This window comes from Barbus barbus, assembly GCF_936440315.1.
Source record: "Barbus barbus genome assembly, chromosome: 14".
NCBI lineage: Eukaryota > Metazoa > Chordata > Actinopteri > Cypriniformes > Cyprinidae > Barbus > Barbus barbus.
The window spans coordinates 19,477,495-19,500,645 of NC_136742.1; the positions used below are offsets into that span (position 1 = coordinate 19,477,495).

The 23,151-nt window shown below is 36.6% G+C and overlaps 3 protein-coding genes across 6 annotated transcripts; all 3 read right to left on the minus strand.

Annotated features, from left to right (window-relative positions):
- Positions 1-476: 476 nt before the first annotated feature.
- LOC306879902 (neuroendocrine protein 7B2-like) lies at positions 477-2,790 on the minus strand. Its single transcript, XM_079433137.1, has 6 exons — positions 2,696-2,790; positions 2,096-2,330; positions 1,814-1,963; positions 1,504-1,616; positions 957-1,010; positions 477-798 (listed from the first exon to the last, which is right to left on the minus strand). The coding sequence occupies exons 2-6, from the start codon at positions 2,316-2,318 to the stop codon at positions 682-684; spliced, it is 657 nt and encodes a 218-aa protein (XP_079289263.1). The 5' UTR covers positions 2,319-2,330; positions 2,696-2,790; the 3' UTR covers positions 477-681.
- Positions 2,791-3,392: 602 nt separating this feature from the next.
- Positions 3,393-7,244, minus strand: actc1a (actin alpha cardiac muscle 1a). 3 transcript variants are annotated; one of them, XM_079433029.1, is made up of 9 exons: positions 7,145-7,244; positions 6,173-6,324; positions 5,931-6,059; positions 5,651-5,761; positions 4,965-5,049; positions 4,447-4,608; positions 4,109-4,300; positions 3,820-4,001; positions 3,393-3,728 (listed from the first exon to the last, which is right to left on the minus strand). In XM_079433029.1, the coding sequence occupies exons 2-9, from the start codon at positions 6,299-6,301 to the stop codon at positions 3,585-3,587; spliced, it is 1,134 nt and encodes a 377-aa protein (XP_079289155.1). In that variant the 5' UTR covers positions 6,302-6,324; positions 7,145-7,244; the 3' UTR covers positions 3,393-3,584. The 3 variants fall into 3 exon arrangements, with proteins under 3 accessions (XP_079289155.1, XP_079289156.1, XP_079289157.1); XM_079433030.1 differs by having other exon boundaries at positions 6,758-7,180; XM_079433031.1 differs by lacking the exon at positions 7,145-7,244 and adding an exon at positions 6,484-6,599.
- A 6,818-nt stretch (positions 7,245-14,062) lies between these two features.
- On the minus strand, positions 14,063-18,951 carry rrm2 (ribonucleotide reductase M2 polypeptide). 2 transcript variants are annotated; one of them, XM_079433405.1, is made up of 11 exons: positions 18,542-18,940; positions 17,472-17,572; positions 17,215-17,283; positions 16,187-16,333; positions 15,925-16,041; positions 15,712-15,845; positions 15,372-15,466; positions 15,164-15,297; positions 14,958-15,062; positions 14,678-14,791; positions 14,064-14,545 (listed from the first exon to the last, which is right to left on the minus strand). In XM_079433405.1, exons 2-11 carry the CDS (start codon positions 17,562-17,564, stop codon positions 14,393-14,395), a joined length of 1,161 nt encoding a protein of 386 aa, XP_079289531.1. In that variant the 5' UTR covers positions 17,565-17,572; positions 18,542-18,940; the 3' UTR covers positions 14,064-14,392. The 2 variants fall into 2 exon arrangements, with proteins under 2 accessions (XP_079289532.1, XP_079289531.1); XM_079433406.1 differs by lacking the exon at positions 17,472-17,572 and having other exon boundaries at positions 14,063-14,545; positions 18,542-18,951.
- Between the last annotated feature and the right edge of the window lie 4,200 nt (positions 18,952-23,151).

Below are 23,151 nucleotides of genomic sequence, written 5' to 3' on the forward strand. Positions count from 1 at the left end.
CAATCATTTAAACACATTTATATAAATTCCCTGCAAAATTGCTCTCTGCACTCCCTCTGTCAGCTCATTTCTATAAACACTTTTGAAAAAAAATCACAGATGTCATTTAAATAATAAATACTCCAGTAGATATGCAGACTTACCTCAGATTAATAATGGTTCAGACTTCTTCACATGGACTGCAGCTATGTTCACAAAGGTCTTTGTGTACCATAACAAACTACGATTAATAATAGGTTGAACCAAATGATCCAGAACTCGGAATCAGATTCAAAATAAGGTCTGGAGCTCTGTTCTGAGTGCTGACATTTAAGAGAATGGGGCAGTCCACGCCTCCTCTCAGTCTAAGATCATTCACAGCATTTTGGGGATGGTCCAGTGCTTCAGGAGAGTAAGGAAGCTCACGATGAATGCATATGGTGATGTTTGTAATTTAGATGAATCATGAAGTTAAAAATGCATGTCTCCAATTATCTGCACATGAATATACACATAATTTTTATTTGATTAAATGGAATTACAACAAAAGTTGTCCCAAGAGAATAATCATTCACGTTACAGTCCCCCTTTGCTGCTTTATTAATAATATGATTAATTTGAATATCACACATAATTAAATGCTGACTTTACTGTGAAACTGATAAGATTTTCATTGTACAGATTTTATAAACAACACGATGTTCAGGTCTTGATATTGCTTGTAGCAGTTTCAGCCTCATCTTCCTCTGGAAAATGTGGCACTGATTTCTTTGCCACCACATTACCCAGCCTCTGTCCCATCAGATATGGATTTGCACTCTGAAACACAGACAGGACAGATCCTGTGACATTTTTCCTGAAAATACAATATATATATATATATATATGCAACAGTGCTCCATCTAATAATTCATGTGTTGAGCCTCTACAGACAAAGAAGCAAGCAAAAGGCACAGAAACATACATTTATAGCTTACCCTTTTTCTTCTTTTTGGCCCACCCTTCAGTTTTTCATACAACAGTCCTTTATTCTGAAAGAATGAAAATAGATATTTAGTGCAGTCTGTTACAGAGCAGAATCCTGGGCTATCTTGCTTCATGCTTCACACTGCTCATAATTTATCTCTGTGTATTCATAAGGCGACATTTCACACTGTAGGCTACATACTAAACCCCAGGTTAACGTTCCTATTTGCTGTGTCAGTGTCATTACAGTGTCAAACGCAGTATGCAACACGTTTACATAATAGCATTAGCATTGTGCATCCTCATATTACAGTATATATTGCTGACAGTTATCAAGTTTTCTGGGATAGACTTTTTGAACTAAAAAGGTAAGAATGAAGTAGTCTCTTTACTCATCATTTGACATTAACTTTACCCAGGGTTAAAAGCAGGGTTTACAATAACGATATACCAGGGTTAAGTGCAGTGTAAAAAGCCCTTAAATTAATCAATCATTTTTAAAAATGAAAAATCTGAAATCTCCTCCACCTTTTTTCAAGGTGTCAAGTGTGAACTCACCCACTTCGCGAGTGCAGGGTAGTCATGCTCAGGGTCAAAGAGGTGCTGATGTTTCTGGAATTCTCGACTGAACTCTGCAGTGTCTGGAGAGTTCTCTAAACATCCATCAGCAGCTATAAAAACATCACATTTTTTAAACAAAAAATGTTTAGGCCATTCTCAAACGTTTAGAGTTGTCATTGCTTTAAGAGAATGTGGTAAACACATTCAAACTAATCAAATATTAAACAAATTTTCTTTGCCAATTCATCAAAATAAATGGTGGCACTGCTGTATATTTGTACCTTCGGTTACATTTGGACCAACATACCAGTCTTTCCAAGAGGGCAAGGATTGGGAGGGTCAGGGTAACCATGGTCCTCGCTGAAGTCTTTGGGAACACTGTCTCCAGTTAACTCTGCAACAATGTTAGGTATGTTCCCATACGGCCCGAGATGCTGGAGTCCCTCATGGGCACCACCTATTGGACAAAGTGTAAAATTACACACGAAGGCAACCACATAATAAGGAATAAGCTATTATAAGGACCATCAGTGATCATTTACATTTTTAAAAACGTGTTATTACCTAAATTATACAGAGAAACTCTAACCTTGGATGCTGAGTGGGCCGACTATGTTGGTGGCCTGGTGCGCGGGATACTCGACCCTGGGCCGCGCGATTCCCAGCTGCTCCATCACACCGTGCAGCAGGCGCTGGATATCCGCCTCCGACACCTGGTCCACCGTGCGTGGACTGCGGCCAGAAACGACGGCCATCCAGCTTATAATGACACTCAGAAGAACCGTGTGTGCCATTTTCGGAGCCGAACCCATCGTTGACGTTCACTACACCGACAATAAACACAACACGTAACGTTAGTGTAAAATTATTGCTGCGCTTTATGCTAAAACGGCGCTTTTAAATAAAGGTATGTTAATTTTTAAAGATTTTATATTCGCCGAAAAGGTCATGTAAAAACTGAGCTATAATTCTGATGCTTAAGTATTATTATAACTTAAATATTATTGAGCTCAGAGAAAACGCGCATCCCTGTTTGTAACTACGTCCCCAGTGAACAGGTTTGATAAAAACATAGGCCATTATTTTATAAACGCAAATTAAGAAGCACATTTGTATTACAGCGAAACTAAAACCCAGCGTGTTGTAGCTATAGAGAATAAACAGCTAACCAAATTTAAAGATAACCTACCATGTAATCTGGACTGAATAAGAGCTTGTCGGGTTCAGCACAGATACCCTCCTCCTCCTCCTCCTCCTCCTCTTCCTCGCTTCATTTGCTCTGTTGCCAAGCAGCGAATCATCTCACCTCTTGGTTTAGTGAGTAACACATATCCGTTCAAACATGCTGCTGGATTTTATTGGGAACGGTAGAAGTGCAAAGTTTAAGAAAATAAGCAGTAGACAATAGGCTATAAGGAAAATGTATAATGTTATTAAATAATAAATAAATCACATGCTATGACTATGAAACATCGTCATGTTCAGATAATGTTATGGACCTGTCAGTTTAATCGAATTATAATATTAATAGCTTAACGTTTACAATGCACATAGCCTACATCAGGTTCTTTTTTTCGCATGTAATTCACTCCTCTTTAATATAACCAACAATAATAATGGCTTAATAATTGAGTAATTTCCCTGGAAGTATTTTCTCAGGAACAGGCATTATTATAATATTTATGGAACATCACCACTGCATTCACATGCAACTCAGAATCTTTTTAACTCATACTCTGCCTTTTAGTTCATGGTTCACATAATCTACAGTATGTGTGTAAAGCTTTAAGCAGTTTTAGAAATCCTTTGAAACAAATCAAAAAAATCTACTAAATAGCTCATAGAATTTTGAATGAATGAACATAGCAAACAGAGCTTTTGTTGAGAAAAAAAATAGAAAAGTCTGTATTTGTCAGCTCAAAAAATAGTTAAATTTTCTTCATCAAATACACAATGCGAGCCAAAAGTACTGTTACACATCACAACTTTTATTACAACAGTACATGTATATACAGCCCAAGGCACAGTACAAATGCATACGGAGGGTTATTTGGATTGCATTGAAGAGGATTTGAGGTTTAGAAGCACTTCCTGTGGACGATGGAGGGACCTGCCTCATCATACTCCTGCTTGCTGATCCACATCTGCTGGAAGGTGGACAAGGAAGCTAGGATGGAACCGCCGATCCAGACGGAGTACTTACGTTCAGGGGGAGCAATGATCTAGAGAAAGAGCATGAGAACATCAATGTAGTTAGACTGTAAAACTACAGCTATAAAAGAAACAAGCTCATTTAGTCGGATGGATGTTTACCTTGATCTTCATTGTGCTGGGGGCCAGAGCAGTGATCTCCTTCTGCATACGGTCAGCAATACCAGGGTACATGGTGGTACCACCAGACAGGACATTGTTGGCATACAGATCCTTGCGGATGTCAATGTCGCACTTCATAATGCTGTTGTAGGCGGTCTCATGGATGCCAGCAGACTCCATACCTGTGAGGAGCAACATTGCAAGCTATGTTAGCAAGGGAACAATTGTGATCTAAAGACAGCAACAGGGGTAATGCAAATAGGTCATCTGAGGCCCAGCCAAAACATACCAATGAAAGAGGGCTGGAAGAGAGTCTCGGGGCACCGGAAACGCTCATTTCCAATGGTGATGACCTGGCCGTCGGGCAACTCATAGGACTTCTCCAGAGAGGAGGAAGAGGCAGCAGTAGCCATTTCATTCTCGAAGTCCAGAGCCACGTAACACAGCTTCTCCTTAATATCACGCACAATCTCACGCTCAGCTATGGAAGAGAAGAGAGAGTAAGTATATTTTATATTGGGAAAAGACAATGAAAATATTTATATTGCATTTATGAAAAAAGTGTCATAAACTGCCCAGGGGAGTATTTCCTCATTTCTAAACAAGTAGAATTATTCTAGCACCCACCAGTAGTCACAAAAGAGTAACCACGCTCAGTCAGGATCTTCATCAGGTAGTCAGTCAGATCGCGACCGGCCAGATCCAGACGCATGATGGCGTGAGGAAGAGCATAACCCTCATAGATGGGGACGTTGTGGGTCACACCATCACCAGAGTCCAGCACAATACCTTTAACATGATGCATTGGCATGTTAAGTATTGCTTTTTAAGTTTTACAGATGTTTATAGGAATTAAAACCTATACCCCCGGTTTCACAGACAAGGCTTAAGCTAGTCCCAGGCTAAAATGCATGTTTGAGCTGTCTCAACTGAAAATATCTTGCTCTGACATATCTTAAAATATGTCAGTGTCATTGTTCTGTGTCAAGATGCACACCTGTAATGTTTTCTTCTAAGGCATTTTTGTAAAAGTTGCTTAAATATCTTAATTTAACTAAGGCCTAGTCCTGGCTTAAGCTAAGCCCCGTTTGTGAAACTGGGCCATAATGTTACAAATTACTTCTAGTGATTTGATAGACACTGACCAGTGGTACGGCCTGAGGCGTACAGAGAGAGCACAGCCTGAATGGCAACATACATGGCAGGGACGTTGAAGGTCTCAAACATGATCTGAGAAGAGAGGAAAATAATAGTTTCCGCCAGGGTTATTATCATTAACTAAACTAAATTCATAAAATAATAATAATTACTTCAAATAAACATTAACTGAAAGAAAATATAAGTTGCAAAGGCAACATTTCTCCTTTTTGTTTAAATTTGAAGTACTAAAATAACTAAAACTAAATTAAAACTATAAAGATATTTAAAAAAAAAAACTAATAAAACAGACAAAAATGCAAAATATTCGCAAAAACTATAATAGTATATCAATGATACTAAAATAACACAGCACACTTGTAAACACTTGTAAAAACATACTCAAATAGTTTATGGAAACCCAAGGCTCAGAGGAGCCGCAAGGGGGTGCTAGAGCGTCCATGAAGTTCAAAAATTGTGTAATAAAGAAAACTCCTGAAAATAATACATATATAAATATATAAATAAGTACATTTTAACTTATTTGTACCATAATAAAATTATAATATTTACATTTTTACAGTAAAATGAGTTTGAAAATGTATGTCTGCCATTATATGCTGCCACTATTTAGGGTCATCATATTTGGGGTCCGTGACAGAAAATTTTTTTGTAAACCCCTGCATTAGCTTACCTGTGTCATCTTCTCCCTGTTGGCTTTAGGGTTGAGGGGGGCCTCAGTGAGCAGAGTGGGGTGCTCCTCAGGGGCTACTCGCAGCTCGTTGTAGAAGGTGTGATGCCAGATCTAAAAACATTTAAATACGGTAAATCATTGGAGGAATGCAGAGGTGACCAAACACAGGATGTAGCTCACTAACAGAAATAAAATCCCTTTTATATTTGCTTTTAATGAATAATAAAAAAAACTGTCAAATGAGCAATTCAGCATTCTGTATTAATTCTTTAATTGCTACCTTTTCCATGTCATCCCAGTTGGTAATGATGCCGTGCTCGATGGGGTATTTCAGAGTAAGTATACCCCTCTTACTCTGAGCCTCATCTCCCACATAGCTGTCTTTCTGACCCATACCCACCATCACACCCTAAAGGAAAAGAGTCATGGGTTATCACCATCATATAATATGATGATTTTCCACAGCCAATATGCAATATGTTGGCTGGAACCAGGAATTTACTACATGCTTTGGAGGCCCACCTGGTGACGGGGTCTGCCAACAATTGAGGGAAAGACGGCACGGGGAGCATCATCACCGGCGAATCCAGCCTTGACCAAACCAGAACCGTTGTCGCACACGAGTGCGGTAGTCTCATCGTCGTCACACATGATTGGTCTTTTTTAGGATGGTCCTAGCAGAAAGAAAACATGTGTTAAGAGAGTGTATAGGTTAAAGTTAAAATCTGAATAATACAAATAATTAAATTTTATAAGTATTCAATCATTTTAATAAATATATTATATCTATATATCCTCTACAATCCACTGAAACATTTCTAAGCCTGCATTACAAAACGCAGCATCAGGTACGGTCAACAAAAGGCCAAAAGCAGCACAGCAGATCTTCTTTAAACTATTTTAGGCATCAGCTCTTGTCATTCCATGCGGAAGTCCCTGACCGAGTGTCCTATCTGTAGCTATTTTACAGTTGTCTGATGACAAATGACAGCAGGACCTAAGGGGCGCCTCCTCAGCTGTCTAGAAACTGTAAGAGATCCACTGGCAGCATGTGTCAATTCACTACATCTGTTGATGACTCCCTTTATTAGTGCTTCTTCAAATCACCCTTATGAGATGTGGTTTGTAATCCAATGAATCCTTTGGTCAGTCAAACACAACTAGTTCCAACTGCTCACTTCTGCTGTCCTTCATCACTTCCAGCATTGTTTTTTTATATTTCTTTATGTTAGCAATGGGCAATCATCCATTCGCATACATTTATCTAGCTACAGCTACAGGTACAGTCACAGAGAATGAGCAATTATATTGTTAGTAGTTTCTGCTAAGAACATCAATGTAAAATCAGCCAATTATCCACCATCTGCATCAACAATTCCAGAGATTAATGTTCCTTCCCATGTAGGAGATGAAGTGTTGGGTTATTCCTTTTCAAATCTCTCTCTATTGTCCCTGAAGTAGTCCATAGAGATAAAGGTAGTAGCAAACACTCACCAAGTTGTAGCGCAAGACTGGGGTTTCCACTGGGATGAAGGGCATGGAGGAAGGATGCCTCTTAAATATGCTAGTGATGGGGGGGCTGGGGTTCATGGGCGGGATCTGGAGTTCACACAAGACCAAATAAGAGATGCTAGAAAATGGCCCATAGCCAGTATATCCTGTACTCCATGGACTTTGACTTGATTACCAAAATGGACAGATGTTCCTTAAGAGGTGACAGATCCTCTTTGACAGCAAAATAAGCAGTGGAAAACTTATGATTTCAGATCCAAATGGAAGGCCAAAAAAGTCAATTGTATTCTAAGATTGTTCTCCATATCTTTTAACATATGATGTAAAGTTTAATGTCATGTTCTGTTATTTGTGTGACAAAAAACAAAGATAAAATATTGCTTTATGATGATGCATTGTTTTCTATGGATGTGGCTAAAGAAAAAATGTCTTTAAAAATGTTTTTATTGTTGGCAGATATTGAAAATTTGGTTGTGCATTTTTACATTCAGATGACCTTGGCCATCATCTAACTTAGTTAATTTAGATTAATTTAGTTAGATGATGACCAAGGTCATCTGAATGATGAGTTATTGTTAACTCAAACTAAAACTGTTCAAAATAATTTAAGCTGGAAATAAAGCTGAAATAAAATCAAATAGAAATATTCAATATTACTGTATATTGAAAAACTTAAACTAAAAAATGAAAAACGATGCCTTGGAAAATAACAAAAAATAGTAATAATAATGTGAAACTCAAGAAATAAAATGACTATAACTAAAACTAACACAATTAAGCAAAATAGATACATTAAAAACAAATAAAAATGTCAAAAGCTCATAACAAAATTATTTAAGCTTTAGCTAAAATAGAAAATATATGAAAAAAAATCAAAACAATAATAAATACTAATAGCGTATAAATATAATACTAAAATAACACTTGTAGCATTTAAAATGATTGGTTTTTAATTGTTTGTGTTTTATTTTAATATTGATCATTTCTTGCCCAATAATAATTGTATCTACCAGAATAAAAATATTATTTAAGCATAAGACAATAGCACATGAAAAAGAACATCATTACACACATACAAAATGTATAAATAACATGTTCATGTTAAGATTTTAGCTACTATTTGCACCAATAAGAATGTCAGCAAAGCACACATCGTGACCTTTGACCCAGAACAATATACAACTATATGTGTAAGGTCACTGTGACATACAGTGACAAAAAATGATTTCACAGGCATTTGGAAGACAGAGGATGTCACACTAGATGTGTGGGGTCACATAGGAGCTAGACCTGAGTAACACCACCTTTGTCAAATGGCCTGGGCTCTGGTATGCGATCGGGCCCACAACATGCCAGACAGCTGAGAGGTGTGGGGGGTGTTTAGAAAGACCCGTGTCCTTTCTCTGCAACTGCTGTTCTCTGATTGGCCCAGCTCTGTCCTTTTAGGGTCATGTTGAGTGACAGGTGCTCCTGGATACACATCAGTGCTGCTTCTCGGTGCTGCTTGCTTGGCTCCAACTCCTTATTTGTCACCTTCTCGCCCATTATCTCTTTCACTCAACACTATGAGAAAACAACCTTGCCATGATGAGAATGGTTTTTTAAAATGCTAGTTTGATTCTGCACATGTAGTTTGGGTCAAAACATGCATTTCATAAATTATTCATTTTCTTTCAACATCTTAGAATGACCATTTGGCGTCAAAGGTGGCATTGCCTCCTGTTTTGGCGTGTTTATTATCTTGTGTTGTTTCAGGCTTGGTGAACAGTAGATAATGCTCTATTTGTGATCCTCAAAGCTCCAGCTTGACTGAAAAAGACCATGATATCAGTGTGATAGTATTTTCTAACCTTTTGTTATCAGATTTCTGGAGTTTCTTATAGATGCCTCGGCTTCCTGTGACAAAGTTGGATTATGTGTGAGCATTTTTGAGCACCATAAAGTTTACGCCTCTTTGTTAATGTGCTATTATTAGCAGTTTTTCATGCTAGCTTGATAGATATCTACAGAACACAATCCATTCGAATTCCCTTGAACCCTCATGTACCGTGAACGATACTGGCATCTTATTATAGCTCTGATGATGCTGTCTACCAAAACGAGATCATTGCTAATGGTTTCTTTGCATTTATACTGTGTGAATTAGCATCATTCTGGTGAAAAAATGCTGAAAATGTGCATTTATGGTGTTTAGGAAAGATAAGCAAAGGAATTTAGGTGTCCCAGTTGCGCTATTAATGTACAGTAACAGTTGTAATTCTACTGTGGCAATATTTACTGGGTTGTGATCTATTAGCGCTGCTGTGTGGGAGGCCCAGTGGTCAAACAAAGCAAGCAACACACACAAGCACTTTGACAGGGTCCTGTCTCCTTAAAAGGGCATGGAGGAGACATGGGATTTGCCTGTTTCAGACAGCTGCGCTTACCAGTAGACCCCCAATTGGAGAGTGGCAACTGTTGGGCCCAAATGCTTTTTAACATTCATTATATTGGGAACAATGGTTTGTTGATCAACCTGTTTGTGGCATGACGCTGCTGGGTCATACCAGAGAGTGATGTGGATTATATGCAGGGCTGATGGCAGCTACAGTGTTCACAGGGCCTTTAATAGAGGACGTAGGAATGTAGGAAATACACTATTTGAAGTTGAATTCACTTCACGTTGCAAATGTGAGTAAATAAAAGATGAGTAAACATTGTGCTATTTCCATAAAACCAACAACAAATTACAAAATAGCTCAAGAAAATTGATTTTTTTACTAAAATTAAATAAATAAAAAGAGAGAGAGAGAGGAATAATAAAAATATATATAATTGAATAAATATAATTTCTTGCCAGTAAGCAAGTATTAAGTATTATTGTTGTTATTATTGTTACCTAAAACTTTATTGAAATAAATCTGAAATAAAATAAATTATATATATATATTAGATGAAAAACTAAACAAATGAGAAACATTACAAGTTTAAACTGAAATACTATCACATATAAATTTACAAATTTAACAAAGCTAAATTAAAATATAAAAAACATGATAAAAGTATGAAAAAACTAAAACAAATGACAGAAGCACATAACAAAATGACTAAATGACAACTGAAAATACACAAAAACGCTAAATATTTAAAAAATCTAAATATTAATAATTACTAATAAATCAATAAATAAATACTATAATAGTATATAAAAGTACTAAAATTGCACTAAAATAAATAAAGAAATAAAGTCACACTTTAAGGTCCAGGTCTCACTATTAACTAACTTTTAATGGCAAATTTTGCCTCAATAAATTCCTAATTTGCTGCTTATAAATAGTTAGGTAGTAGGTATTGTTTAGGTTATTGGGTAGGGTTAAGTGATCTAGAATATGTGACCCTGGACCACAAAACCAGTCATAATGATCAGTTTTTTAAAATTGAGATTTATTCATCATCTGAAAGGTGAATAAATAACTTTCCATTGATGTATGATTTGTGATGATAGGACAATATTTGAAAATCTTTTGAAAATAAAAATAATAAGAAATATTCTTAGCAATGCATATTACTAATTTTTTAAAAAAGAAAAGTTTTGATATATTTAAGGTAGTAAATTTACAAAATATCTTAATGGAACATGATCTTTATTTAATATCCTAATGATTTTTGGCATGAAAGAAAAATCTATGATTTTGACCCATACAATGTATTGTTGGCTATTGCTACAAATATACGCATGCGACTTATGACGAGGGTCACATATGGTCATGCAAAGTGGCAGTAATATATGCAGGAATATGGCAGTAATTTACAGTATTAGTACTAATAAACAGCCAATATGCTAGTAATGTGCATGCTAGTTAATAGTGAGAATTGGTCCTTAAAAGGTGTTACCATAAATAAATATTAGTGGTAACAGTAGCAGAGGTAAAAAAAAAAAAAAAAAACATTTGCCAAAAAAAAACCTTCAAAGTAAAAATTGCATACAAATGTTTTAGGGGGGAAAAAAGACAAAGATGACACATGAAAGAAACGTTTTTATGAGAAATAAAACGAGTCGAGACATGGCTTTCATAGAAAACAGATGCATCACTTTGGTGTAATTGTTTCTATATACAAATGTGGCTCATAGTGCCTGTTGTAACACTGGGTTATTTCAGTGATCTAATGTCTGATAACAAGATCTACTGTGTCGATGTGTCAGCTAGCAGCTGTTGTCAGCAAAGGACTCTTCAGAATGAACCGCTGACAGGCACGCTAATGAGAAAACCCCATATAAATGATCTTCATAGTAATGTACATGTCCCAGAGTCAATCGCTGTTCATATTCAGAGAGACACTCATATCGGCCCTGACAGGAAGACTCAGATATTCATGACTATTCATCATTTTTTTTTTACAGTGCTTACAGCAGCACAGATCAACTGACAATCAGTGACAGTTGTAGCACACTCCAAAATAGAAATACACAATAAGGGAAGATATGACTTGTTTTAGAATGTACAAAAGAAAACTGATAGTATATGCAAATACAAGCATGAATATTTTGAGCAATACAGCTATATTAAAGTTAAGGAGTGTTTTTACAACTTAAGTTCATGCTGTACCATGCAGAAATAGTTTTCAACGTCCTGAGAGCATTTAGAGAACAACCGGTCATCAGCTCATGCCAGGAGTGCTCTAGATAATGACTACTATAAATATATGGAGTGCTTTAGAAGTTTCCATGTCAGCAATGTTGCTCATTACAGGTGTGTATGGAGAGAACCATTTCATTCAGTGTACTAAAACATTAAGTCTTGATTAAACTTGAAAAGTTCATTTTAAATAATGAAATGTGAATTTTAAATAGACCATTTATTGGCCAGTAACTACTGGCTCATTGTATCAAACTGACTTTCAACATAAGTTATGAACTAACAATATGGAAATCAGCCTCCAGTGAATTCTTCTTGATTCTTCACCTTACCTCAATGTGAAAACAGAGGGAGACATTTTGAAAAAATGTGGTTGACGTCAGTAAGCCTGCTCCAGTTTGGGCAGATGCTATAAAGCAGATGTCCAAACTCGGTCCTGGAGGGCCGGTGTCCTGCAGAGTTTAGCTCCAACCCTAATCAAACACACTTGAACCAGATAAATCAAGGTCTTACTAGGCATACTACAGGTACATCTCAAAAAATTTGAATATCGTGAAAAAGGTCAATATTTTTTGTCACTCATTTCAGAAAGTGAAACCTACTGTATATATTATATAGATTCATTACATAGAGTGAAATATTTCAAGCCTTTATTTCTTGAAATTTTGATTATGGCTTACATATAATGAAAACCCAAAATTCAGTGTCTCAGAATATTAGAATATTGCATAAGATCAATAAAAAAAAGGATATTTTAAACAAAAATGTCAGGTTTCTGAAAAGTATGTTCATTTCTATGCACTCAATACTTGGTTGGGCCTCCTTTTGCATGAATTACTACATCAATGTGACGTGGCATGGAGGCAGTCAGCCTGTGGCACTGCTCAGGTGTAATGGAAGCCCAGGTTGCTTTGATAGCAGCCTTCAGGTCATCTGCATTGTTGGGTCTGGTGTCTCTCATCTTCCTCTTGACAATACCCCATAGATTCCTAATGGGGTTCAGGTCAGGTGAGTTTGCTGGCCAATCAAGCACAGTAACACCATGGTCATTGAACCAGCTTTTGGTACATTTGGCAGTGTGGGCAGGTGCCAAGTCCTGCTGGAAAATTAAATAAGCATCTCCATAAAATGTCAGCAGAAGGAAGCATGAAGTGCTCTAAAATTTCCTGGTAGATGGCTGCGTTGACTGTGGACTTCAGAAAACACAGTGGACCAAAAATAGCAGATGACATGGCAGCCCAAATCATCACTGACTGTGGAAACTTCACACTGGACTTCAAGCAACATTCTGTGCCTCTCCAGTCTTCCTCCAGACCTTGATTTACAAATGAAATGCAAAATTTACTTGCATCTGAAAAGAGGACTTTAGACCACTGAGCAACAGTCCAGTTCTTTTTCTCCACAGCCCAGGTAAGACACTTCTGACGTTGTCTCTGGTTCGGAAGTGGCTTGCTAGCCCTTTTCCTAAAGACGTCTGAGCGTGGTGACTCTTGATATGAAGCTCTCCCAAGTGTTTGAATCAGCTTTGCTTGACAGTATTCTCAAGCTTGCGGCCATCCCTGTTGCTTGTGCACATTTTCCTACCCAAATTCTTCCTTCCAGTCAACTTTGCATTTAATATGCTTTGATACAGCACTCTGTAAACAGCCACACCTTTCAGTAATGACCCTCTGTGACCAACCCTCTTTGTGGAGGGTGTCAATGATTGTCTTCTGGATCATTGCCAAGTCAGCAGTCTTCCCCATTATTGTGGTTTCAAAGAACAAGAGATACCCGGAATTTATACTGTAGGGATGGTCATTAATTGAAACTCAAAATGTAAATATTCTAATATTTTGAGATACTGATTTTTGACTTTCATGAGCTGTAAGCATCAAATCATCAAAAAAAAAAAAAGTTGGTTTTACTTTACATGTAACGAATCTAAAATATGAAAGTTCCACTTTTTAAAATGTAAAAAGAAAAATGATTTTCTAATTTTTAGATGTACCTGTAGAATCTTTCAGGCAGGTATGTTGAGGCAAGTTTGAGGTAAACTCTGCAGGACACCGGCCCTCCAGGACCGACTTTGGTCACCCATTATAAAACTTCACAGCAGCTGAAAGAATTTATCAAGTCTGTGTAGGCAACAAAGGCAAAACCTGCCGAAAGATACACTCCTTTTCCTGGAAGTTGATCACATTACACCAACATGGACATTACTCTCATGTTCAATGGAATGGTTGAAAAGTACTTGTCTTAAATGACAGTAAATTACCCCTTTACCAAGTGACAGGTAACAAATGGAACTTCAGCACCAATTAAGTATTTATTCAAAAACAAAACCACAATTTGCAGTAAACATGCAAATTACAATAAAAAGAGAAGATGAGTTGTAGACAAACATTTCTGGTCTTCACCATGCCCAAAAGGCAAAGCAAAGAAAAAAAGCAGCAAGTAGATCGGTTCTTTTTATTATTATTTAAAACAACAAAAATAAAAAGACATTAGTATTAGATTATTAAAAGGAAAGTTTAAGAAAAAAATCTTGTAAACAAACTGTAGAAATAAGTGAGGTTGAAACTCCAGTCCAAAGAGTTCATAGTTTGTCCATTCATGCACTCAGATTGAGTCTCTAAAAATCAGCATCCAGTCTGAAAGTGTTATCTGTGGGTCCGGACATGACTCCCATCCGCTGGTACTCGCCGACTCGCTTCTCAAAGAAGTTGGTCTTGCCCTCCAAGGAAATGTTCTCCATGAAGTCAAAAGGATTTTCCACTTTATAGACCTAGAAAGCAAATTTAAAAAGGTCAAATTAAAATACCATCTGTTAAGACCTGAGGTCAGTCACAAAGACTATGCTGCCACTATGAGCAGAGATGTAAATCTACCCCAAAAAAAAAAAAAACTCCAACCCTACCTTGTCAAATCCCAGCTCCAGCAGAAGTCTGTCAGCCACAAACTCGATGTATTGCTTCATCATGTCACAATTCATGCCAATAAGCTTTACTGGCAGAGAATCGGTCAGGAATTCCTAGGAAGTTAAAGAAAAATTTGATTCGTTTCTCACCAATAGGATGCATTGCACTGAAGTTACAGTACAGTTTCTACACACACAAAAGTCTAAAGCAACAAAGACCATCACTGAAAACCATGAAGGTTGAACCCCTGAAATGTATATAGCATTAAAGTATACAAACCTGTTCAATTTCAACTGCATTCATGATGATTTTCTTTACTGTTGCTTCTGAAGGTTTGTTGACCAAGTGCTTGAACATGAGGCAGGCAAAGTCACAATGAAGGCCCTGCAAGGATAAGAACAAACGTTGAGACCACATCTTCAACTTTCACACCACACTTACAAACTCATTCATACCAGTGTTAGAGTGCATCTCAAAACGGTTACCTCATCTCTGCTGATAAGTTCATTGGAGAAGGTGAGTCCAGGCATGAGTCCTCTCTTCTTCAGCCAGAAAATAGAAGCAAAAGACCCGGAAAAGAAGATTCCTTCCACAGCAGCAAAAGCCACCACTCTCTCCCCTGAAAACAAAAACTTATTAGCTCAAATTATTTAAAATAAAAACACACAATAATAATATATTAATGCAACATACCGAATTGTGCATTTTTGTCTCCAATCCAGTTAAGCGCCCAGTCGGCCTTCTTCTTTACGCAAGGCATAGTCTCAATGGCATTGAAAAGAAACTCTCTACAAGACAAAAATAAACACTTCATTGGTGAGCCAATGTCTAAATACACCAATCATAATTAGACAAGCAAGTTTATGGAGCTCAGTTAAGGCGATAGTTTCGTGCTGACGCCCTACAACCAGCTGACCACATGTCCACTGATCTTGAGCAGTCAACACTCAGCTCCCATTATCAGCTGAGGTACGTACCCCTGCGCCACTCATCATTGCCCCAAATAACTCCAACATTATTTCCAAAAGCTCACCTCTCTTTGGAATCTTTGATGTAGGTGTCAATCAACAGACTGTACATTTCAGAGTGGATGTTTTCCATGGCAATCTGGAAACCATAGAAGCAACGGGCTTCAGTCACTTGGACTTCCTGAGTAAATCGCTCCACCTAGAGCATCACAGAAGACAAGCGATTAGAATCAAGTTGCTTTTTACATTTGTTTGCACAAGTTTGCCCCTGAACTCACCAAGTTCTCATTGACAATGCCATCACTCGCAGCAAAAAAAGCCAAAACATGAGAAATGAAATATCTCTCCTCGTCTTTCAGGGACTCCCAGTGCTGAAGATCTTTGGACAGGTCAACCTTGGAGAAAATAAAGGGCAAAACTTTCAAAATGCTGCAATTTAAAAACCAAAGTGTACCAGCAGCTTTGATGCCATATATAAGACCCGTAAGAATATGGGAAAATGTAATATCCCCTTTGGGATCAAATAATATTGAAGCTCACCTCCTCTGCTGTCCAGAAAGAGGCCTCTGCCTTCTTGTACATCTGCCAGATGTCATGGTACTGAATTGGGAATATGACGAAGCGGTGGGGGTTCTCCTTCAGAAGGGGCTCCTCTTCCACAGCTCCTTTCCTAGCTTTTGTCTTCTCCTTAAAAGTTAAAAAGGTAAAACTTTAGATTTGCCAACAAACAAAATGGCATGTAAAAATCTAACAGTCATGGGGAATGGGAGGAGCACAAAATTATTTTTGGTTATACGCATCACATGGACTTGAAAACTAAAATGATTACACTTATTTTTCCCAACAAAAACAGTTAGGTAAAATAGTTAAACTATGCGGCATTAAATCCTTTAATATTTATATATATGCCTGAAAAGCTAGTCTTGCCAGGGTTTGTTGCCTTGTTAACTACTTGTAACTATATTCATATTCCTGTATCTTCACACCAGAAACACGGGGCTGGGGGTTAACTGATTTACTTTGGCTTTTATAAGTGTGGGTCAGTTTCATTCATCTCTCCCAAGTGATACTACTACTACTACAGAGCTAGTTTTCAAGTTGGAAAAAAAGAGTGCTCTTCCATTTAACCGGATAAAATTCGCTAGAAAAACAATATGGTCATATAAGCACGGTCATACAGAATAGGAGTATTTTCATGTTTTCACATCAACTCTGCGTCGTTTAGCCGAAGTTACACAACAGAATACCAGCTTCAGCTACTGACCCGCCAAAACAAGATATTACCCAATAAATTAACTGGCTCAAAACACTAAATAACCCCCATTTTAACTGACCATATGTCATGGGCTTCAGTACGAGCTTTTGTTCTTAGTTAAAGGCCCGATAGTTTGGATGCATCAGCCCAACTTGGCGCGTTCAGAATCCGCCAAATTTCATCTAACGTAACGTTACCACGTTGAAGACATCGCTTGAGAAATCACTAATCATTTAAAACGGTATATAGATTAAATGCATCGATGCAGTAAGTTCAGAAGAAACGTGCTGTAATGCAGTTAAAGTGAACGTACCTCTGAATCATCAAAGATTTTGCGCGCCGTTTTGGACGCCAGGATCCTGGTGGAGTTCAGACTGGGCGGCTGAGAACAACACAAACCACCCGATTAGCATAACTGTTTAACATTTGTCCTTTAATTAAACAAAAGTGACATTTTCTACTAAAGTGTGTAGTATTGATCTAGACGCCTGAAACGTCAAGCATCTCAGTAACGTACAAGTCTAAGAAGTATTACAATAACCCCTATAATAATAATAATAGTAATCTTACCGTGTTTTCTTTGTCCAGCAAGGACATGTTATTGATTTTGGCGGAAACGGTGTTTTCATTCTTAGCTTTCAGTGGAGAGCGGGTTGACTGCATTGTTAACGCTTGACGTGTTCAGTAAAATAGAAAATGAGAATAAGCTAAAAACTTTAAATAATGAACAACTTCTAAAACAAAGTCAACTACAAATAAATAAAATCGAAGAGCATAAGCTTGAAGATCTACAGTCCTGCAGGCAGTAAGAAAATGAAGATTTGCAGAATGCCGGGGATTCGTTTTATATTCGATTCTTGGCGCTCATTCTCAGCCAATAAGAAAAGGGCTAACTTCACCGGTCCTTTTAACTCTCCCATCAGATGAACCAATCAGAATTCTCCGAGATGTCACGTGAGAGTTACGCCCCGCGGGAAATTCAAATTTATTGGGGGATGCGAAATGTTACACAAAACCGAACATGCAGTTACACAAACTGGTTTAAAAAGGCGCGAATATGAAACAAAAGCTATGTAATATCACATCACTTTTTTATATACATATTTTAAAGTATTTAATTTGCATTTTCTAAACGAAATACTTTGTAAGAAAATAAAATGTTCGAAATGCATGTTCAAGTTAAGAGCCTACACAAGAAAAACATTTACAGGCAATAGTATTTTTGTTTACACTTTACATTAATGAGTTGCCATTATTTATAATTCCTTTTGAACATAATAAGGTTAATGAAAATGACATGTGCCAATGAAACCAACTGCAGTTCTTGGTCACATACAGATAACGTTACCACATAAAACAGCACACAAGAAACATTTAGGCAAAACAACATCTCCCATGATATTTGGGGGAAAATGCGTTTTTAAAGTCCCCCTTTTTACAACGTCGCAGCCACAAATCCAGACTTATTTTTTAACAAAAAAAACCTTCCCGAAAGGAAGCAATGGTTTGGCGCCAGATTTGAGTAAACAATCAAAATACATGATTTCAACCCTTAAGATCACCCATAATACATCCTAAATAATAATTTTTAATGGTGAACACAAAACTAGCCATGCGACCTTTGATATTACTAACGTTACCTTCATAAAATCATCCTATTGACGAGGCGAAAATGTTTTGTTCCCCTTCTTCTGGTTTCTCTCGTCCACAAGCACAATTAAAGATCATGTTGGGCATCATTAATTAATATAGCATGCTCCATAAGCGTCTAAAATGAGAGATTCTAAGTAACTTATATGTATTTTATTGGCGATTAACCTTTACGCCACAACAAACTATCAGCTGTTAAGCCAGTTGCTTAACTTAAAACAAAACACGAATTCCTACGAGCTTTGAGATTAATTTCAAAATCTACATTAAAAACAATAACCCAAACTGTGTTTAAAACGTATTTTACAAAAAGCAAAAATATTGAAATCCTTTGTTTTGGTTTCTTCATAAAAACATTTTCAGGACGCGGGAGTCGACAAAGAGCGCCCAAGAGGTCACTGCCTGGGATCAAATACAGCATGCTTTTGAGACACTGCTCTCTGGTGGCGGGAGGACAATAACTACACATTGTGGTAACAAAGCGAAACATTTTTTTATTTTATTTTTTATTGCTTAAACATACAAAAACACCAATTAGCAACAGTCAGAAAATTCTTAATACAATTCAAAAAAGTCCAAATAGCAAGCATAACAAATAATACAGATAAACAAAATAAACATAACAGGAAAACCAAGAAAGAATAAAACAAATAAATGCAGAAAAATACATAATACAGTAATATAATACAAGGGGCATAATCATCAAAAAGACCTTCAAAAGACAGCAAAGCGAACATTTGTGGTCTTTTTCATAATATTTACTCGCAGACGACATTATTTACTTAGTTATTCATATAGTTTGCTCTATGTTTTTGACTGAATAATAATACAAATATTCCAACCCAAAATAGATGTAATCTAAATAATTCTTAGCTACTATGAAGTCACCAGATGCGATAGTATTGGTTAGTATTATCAGCCCTGTTGTGGAAATAAAACAAATCCTTGTACAGTTATGTCATTCAGTAAACTTCCTCTAATGCTAAGGAGACCAGCAGGGGAGGCCTCTCCTCTATTTAAAGTGACATTTAAAATTAATTGTATGTATTTGCGAAAAGTTGTTCAAATGCTTTTTTTATCATATATGACAAACAACTTATGGTCAAGTACAAATATGGCATCAAACTGGTTCTCCACAAGACTGTTCACGTAGGCCATCGTTGAGTCCCATTTTGCTTACACTTTAGTTTAGATCATTATCATTAAAACAGAAAGAAAATGTATTTTAAATCAACTTTCAGTGCAGTGACAGTGTCTTTTGTTTTTTTGTTTGGAAATATCGGGCAAATGGGCAGAGCCCAAGGTTAGTCAGTCAAGCTGCTGTTGCCATTTTTACAACTCATCATCCTCTGTGATTGGTCGCACCCCCTAACCGCTCCACAATGAAGCAATGTGATTGGACGAGGTTTGTTACTGGGTGCAGTGGGGTGACAGTGTTGAGAATAGATTTTTTTATATTTATTATTATTGAATGCATGCCTGAAAAAAAACAAAAAAAAACAACAACAATTGTCATCGTCAAAACACAACAACCGCTCGGGGATACCCAGTCTTTCAATCCAAAGGAAGTGCCAAGTCCTTCCACAAAGTCATTGTTCTTATGTCTTTCACGTTCGTAGAGAACTCAATAGATTCAAAATAATTTTTCATTTCAAGTTTGAATCGTAAAAAAAAAGGTTTACATTTAGAAAATTCACATTTATGAATATGATATTTAGCGAAGGAAAATAAGCATCACTTTTTTTTCACATTCATGAAAGCCAAAAATGACATTTCTTTAAGTAAACTCGAAATTAGGATTCACATAACATTTAATAAAGTCAAGAATGTCACACCAAAATGATGTTGTGTAAGAGCAATTCCAGAATAAATATAAAGACATTTCATTGTGAGTGAAGTGAAGTGACATTCAGCCAAGTATGGTGACCCATACTCGGAATTCGTGCTCTGCATTTAACCCATCCAAAGTGCACACACACAGCAGTGAACACACACCCGGAGCAGTGGGCAGCCATTTATGCTGCAGCGCCCGGGGAGCAGTTGGGGGTTCGGTGCCTTGCTCAAGGGCACCTCAGTCGTGGTATTGAGGGTGGAGAGAGCGCTGGACATTCACTCCCCCCACCTACAATTCCTGTTGGCCGGAGACTCGAACCCGCAACCTAGTACAAGTCCTACTCTCTAACCATTAGGCCACGACTTCCCCCATTGTTTTCTAAACAGAAAGAACAGTTGGTGTTAATATTATTCTGAAGTCTTTTAAGAGAGCACTTATCCGGGTAAATTCTATGAATCAACTTAAATGCAATTTCTCTCATTTTGTTAGTAATTAAATATTTGTGAGGTAATGACCAAACTTTCTTCCAGGGAATATCACTTACTAAACCATTCCAATAAGAGATTACATAAGGCACAGAAATGGACTCCATCTGAAACAAAACTCTCATTTTCTTATTGTTTTTTGACTTGGATGATGTAAGGCACTGTTTTCCAACAAATGTTTTACAAAGATCTGACATGAGATTGGAAACGAAAGACCTCTAAAAAGCATGAGAAGCCCATGTGGCACTGCATCAGTAACAATTGCAAACTCTTTCGGACTAACAGGAATTCCATGCTTAGCTAAAAACTCAGAGTAATTACAGATTGAACCATTTTGATTGGAAAGTTGAGACACAAAAATAATACCATTTTTAAACCTTTTTTTTTTTAAATAGCCTAGATGTGTTTATACAGATTCTTGTTATTCCAGATTAGATACGAGTGAGGTGTAAAATTGTATTTAAAAATGAGGGACCAAGCTAATAACATTTATGAAAAAGAGATAATTTGACAGGGATTTTCATGATGTTACAGATTAATAAGAAATTTAAACCACCGTTTGGAAAAAAAAACATTAGGGATCAGATTCCATATAGATGAGGGCTTATTGATACAGTTTTTTTATCCAATTTATATTAAAGGTGTTGTTTAAAGTGGTGAAATCAAGAAAGTTTAAACCCCCTTTCTCAATGGTGTTCATAAATACAGATTTTCTAATAAAATGAGTTTTATTCTTCCAAACAAAGTTGAGAAGCATTGTATGCATTTTTTTAAGAATGGCAGTGTCAACATTCAAAGAGAGAGCAGCATGTGTTAACCTTGACAAACCTTCAGCTTTGGCTAGTAAGATTCTTCCCTTCAGTGAGAGATCACGTTGGAGTCACATATTCAGTTTTTTATGAGTACTCTCAATTAATGGATTCAAATTTAAGGAGCATCTTTCTAATTCATTTTTTGTTATAATAACACCTAAATAAGATATTTGATCTTTATTATTATCAGTATTATCAGCCAGTTGACTGATGATCTGTTTGTCAGCAATAGAGATACCATGAAGACCACTATTAGAAATATAAGAAGCGAATATCAGGGAAACTAGTAAAAATAAATAAGGGGATAATGGACACCCTTGCCTAATACCACGTGACAAGTCAAATCTAGCAGAAGTACCAGATTTTAATTTAATTGTGCTACTACAGTAATATAGAGTTCTTACCGCCTTACAAAAATATTCACCAAAACCAAATTTTTCCACTGATTTAAATATAAATTTATGTTCAACTGAATCAAAAGCTTTATAAAAATCCAGGAAAAGAATAAAACTATTATGTTCCAGCAAATCACTATAATCCAATAAATCTAAAACTAATCTAATATTATTCATTATATGTCGGTCCCTCATAAATCCAGACTGGGTCTCATCTATAACAGTATCCAAACAATCTTTAAGTCTTTTAGCAAATATTATGGTGAAAATTTTATCGTCATTATTAAGGAGTGTGATGGGTCGCCAGTTGTCTAAATAGGTAAGATCTTTCTTAGGTTTAGGAATTAAAGTTGCATCAATGTAGGAGGTAAAGCCTCTTTTTCAATACTTTCTGTAAAAACATGAGTTAAAAAGGGAGTAAGTTCATCAGCAAATAATTTGAAAAACAATAAAGTCCCCACCCTGGGGACTTATTGTTTTTCAAACTCTTAATTGCTCTTTGTACTTCATCAGGAGTAACAATGCTATCACAGAAAAATCTATCACTTTTTTCATCTATCTTTAACAATTTTGCCATCAACACAAAGTTGTTCAATTGTTGAGAGGGTAAAATTAGGCTTTTCTACCTTAAAAAAATATGCAGAATTAAGTTCTCCCTCTTCGAGCCATTTTTTCCTGGATCTTATATAAGCACCCTTAGCCTTTGATAAGTACAATTCATCCAATTTAATTTGCAAATCTGCAATTTCAGATCTTTCCTCTAGAGACATGCAATCAAAATTATTAGACAGATAATTGAATGATTAGGTTGTCTTCAAGAACCCTTCTTTTTTTGGCTAAAAGTGTTCCAACTTTAGATAAACACCTGTCTCAAACTTAAAAAGCTCCCAATTGGTACCAAAAGAATTTTGAATTGTGGCTGCTTTCCAATAGCTAGCAATTAATTATTTAATTGTATCCTTTACATCTGGTAATTCTAACAGTGAACTGTTAAGTTTCCACAAAGAAGCTCTGCATTGGCCTGTTACATATTCTGCCATTAATGTGGTATTAATAAAGATAGTTTTGTGGTCA

What these genes read in the sequence shown, in the direction of transcription:
- actc1a (XM_079433029.1), bottom strand. Translation starts at nt 6,301, where the DNA reads ATGTGTGACGACGATGAGACTACCGCACTCGTGTGCGACAACGGTTCT. An exon ending in ACTGGGATGACATGGAAAAG is followed by an intron (nt 5,762 to 5,930) that starts GTAGCAATTAAA and finishes AAATGTTTTTAG; the next exon opens with ATCTGGCATCACACCTTCTA. An exon ending in ACAGGGAGAAGATGACACAG is followed by an intron (nt 5,050 to 5,650) that starts GTAAGCTAATGC and finishes CTCTCTTCTCAG; the next exon opens with ATCATGTTTGAGACCTTCAA.
- rrm2 (XM_079433405.1), bottom strand. Translation starts at nt 17,564, where the DNA reads ATGCAGTCAACCCGCTCTCCACTGAAAGCTAAGAATGAAAACACCGTT. An exon ending in AACTTATCAGCAGAGATGAG is followed by an intron (nt 15,063 to 15,163) that starts GTAACCGTTTTG and finishes TTATCCTTGCAG; the next exon opens with GGCCTTCATTGTGACTTTGC. An exon ending in TGGAGCTGGGATTTGACAAG is followed by an intron (nt 14,546 to 14,677) that starts GTAGGGTTGGAG and finishes TTTGCTTTCTAG; the next exon opens with GTCTATAAAGTGGAAAATCC.
- LOC306879902 (XM_079433137.1), bottom strand. Translation starts at nt 2,318, where the DNA reads ATGGGTTCGGCTCCGAAAATGGCACACACGGTTCTTCTGAGTGTCATT. An exon ending in TTGCCCTCTTGGAAAGACTG is followed by an intron (nt 1,617 to 1,813) that starts GTATGTTGGTCC and finishes ATGTTTTTATAG; the next exon opens with CTGCTGATGGATGTTTAGAG. An exon ending in GGCCAAAAAGAAGAAAAAGG is followed by an intron (nt 799 to 956) that starts GTAAGCTATAAA and finishes TCTGTGTTTCAG; the next exon opens with AGTGCAAATCCATATCTGAT.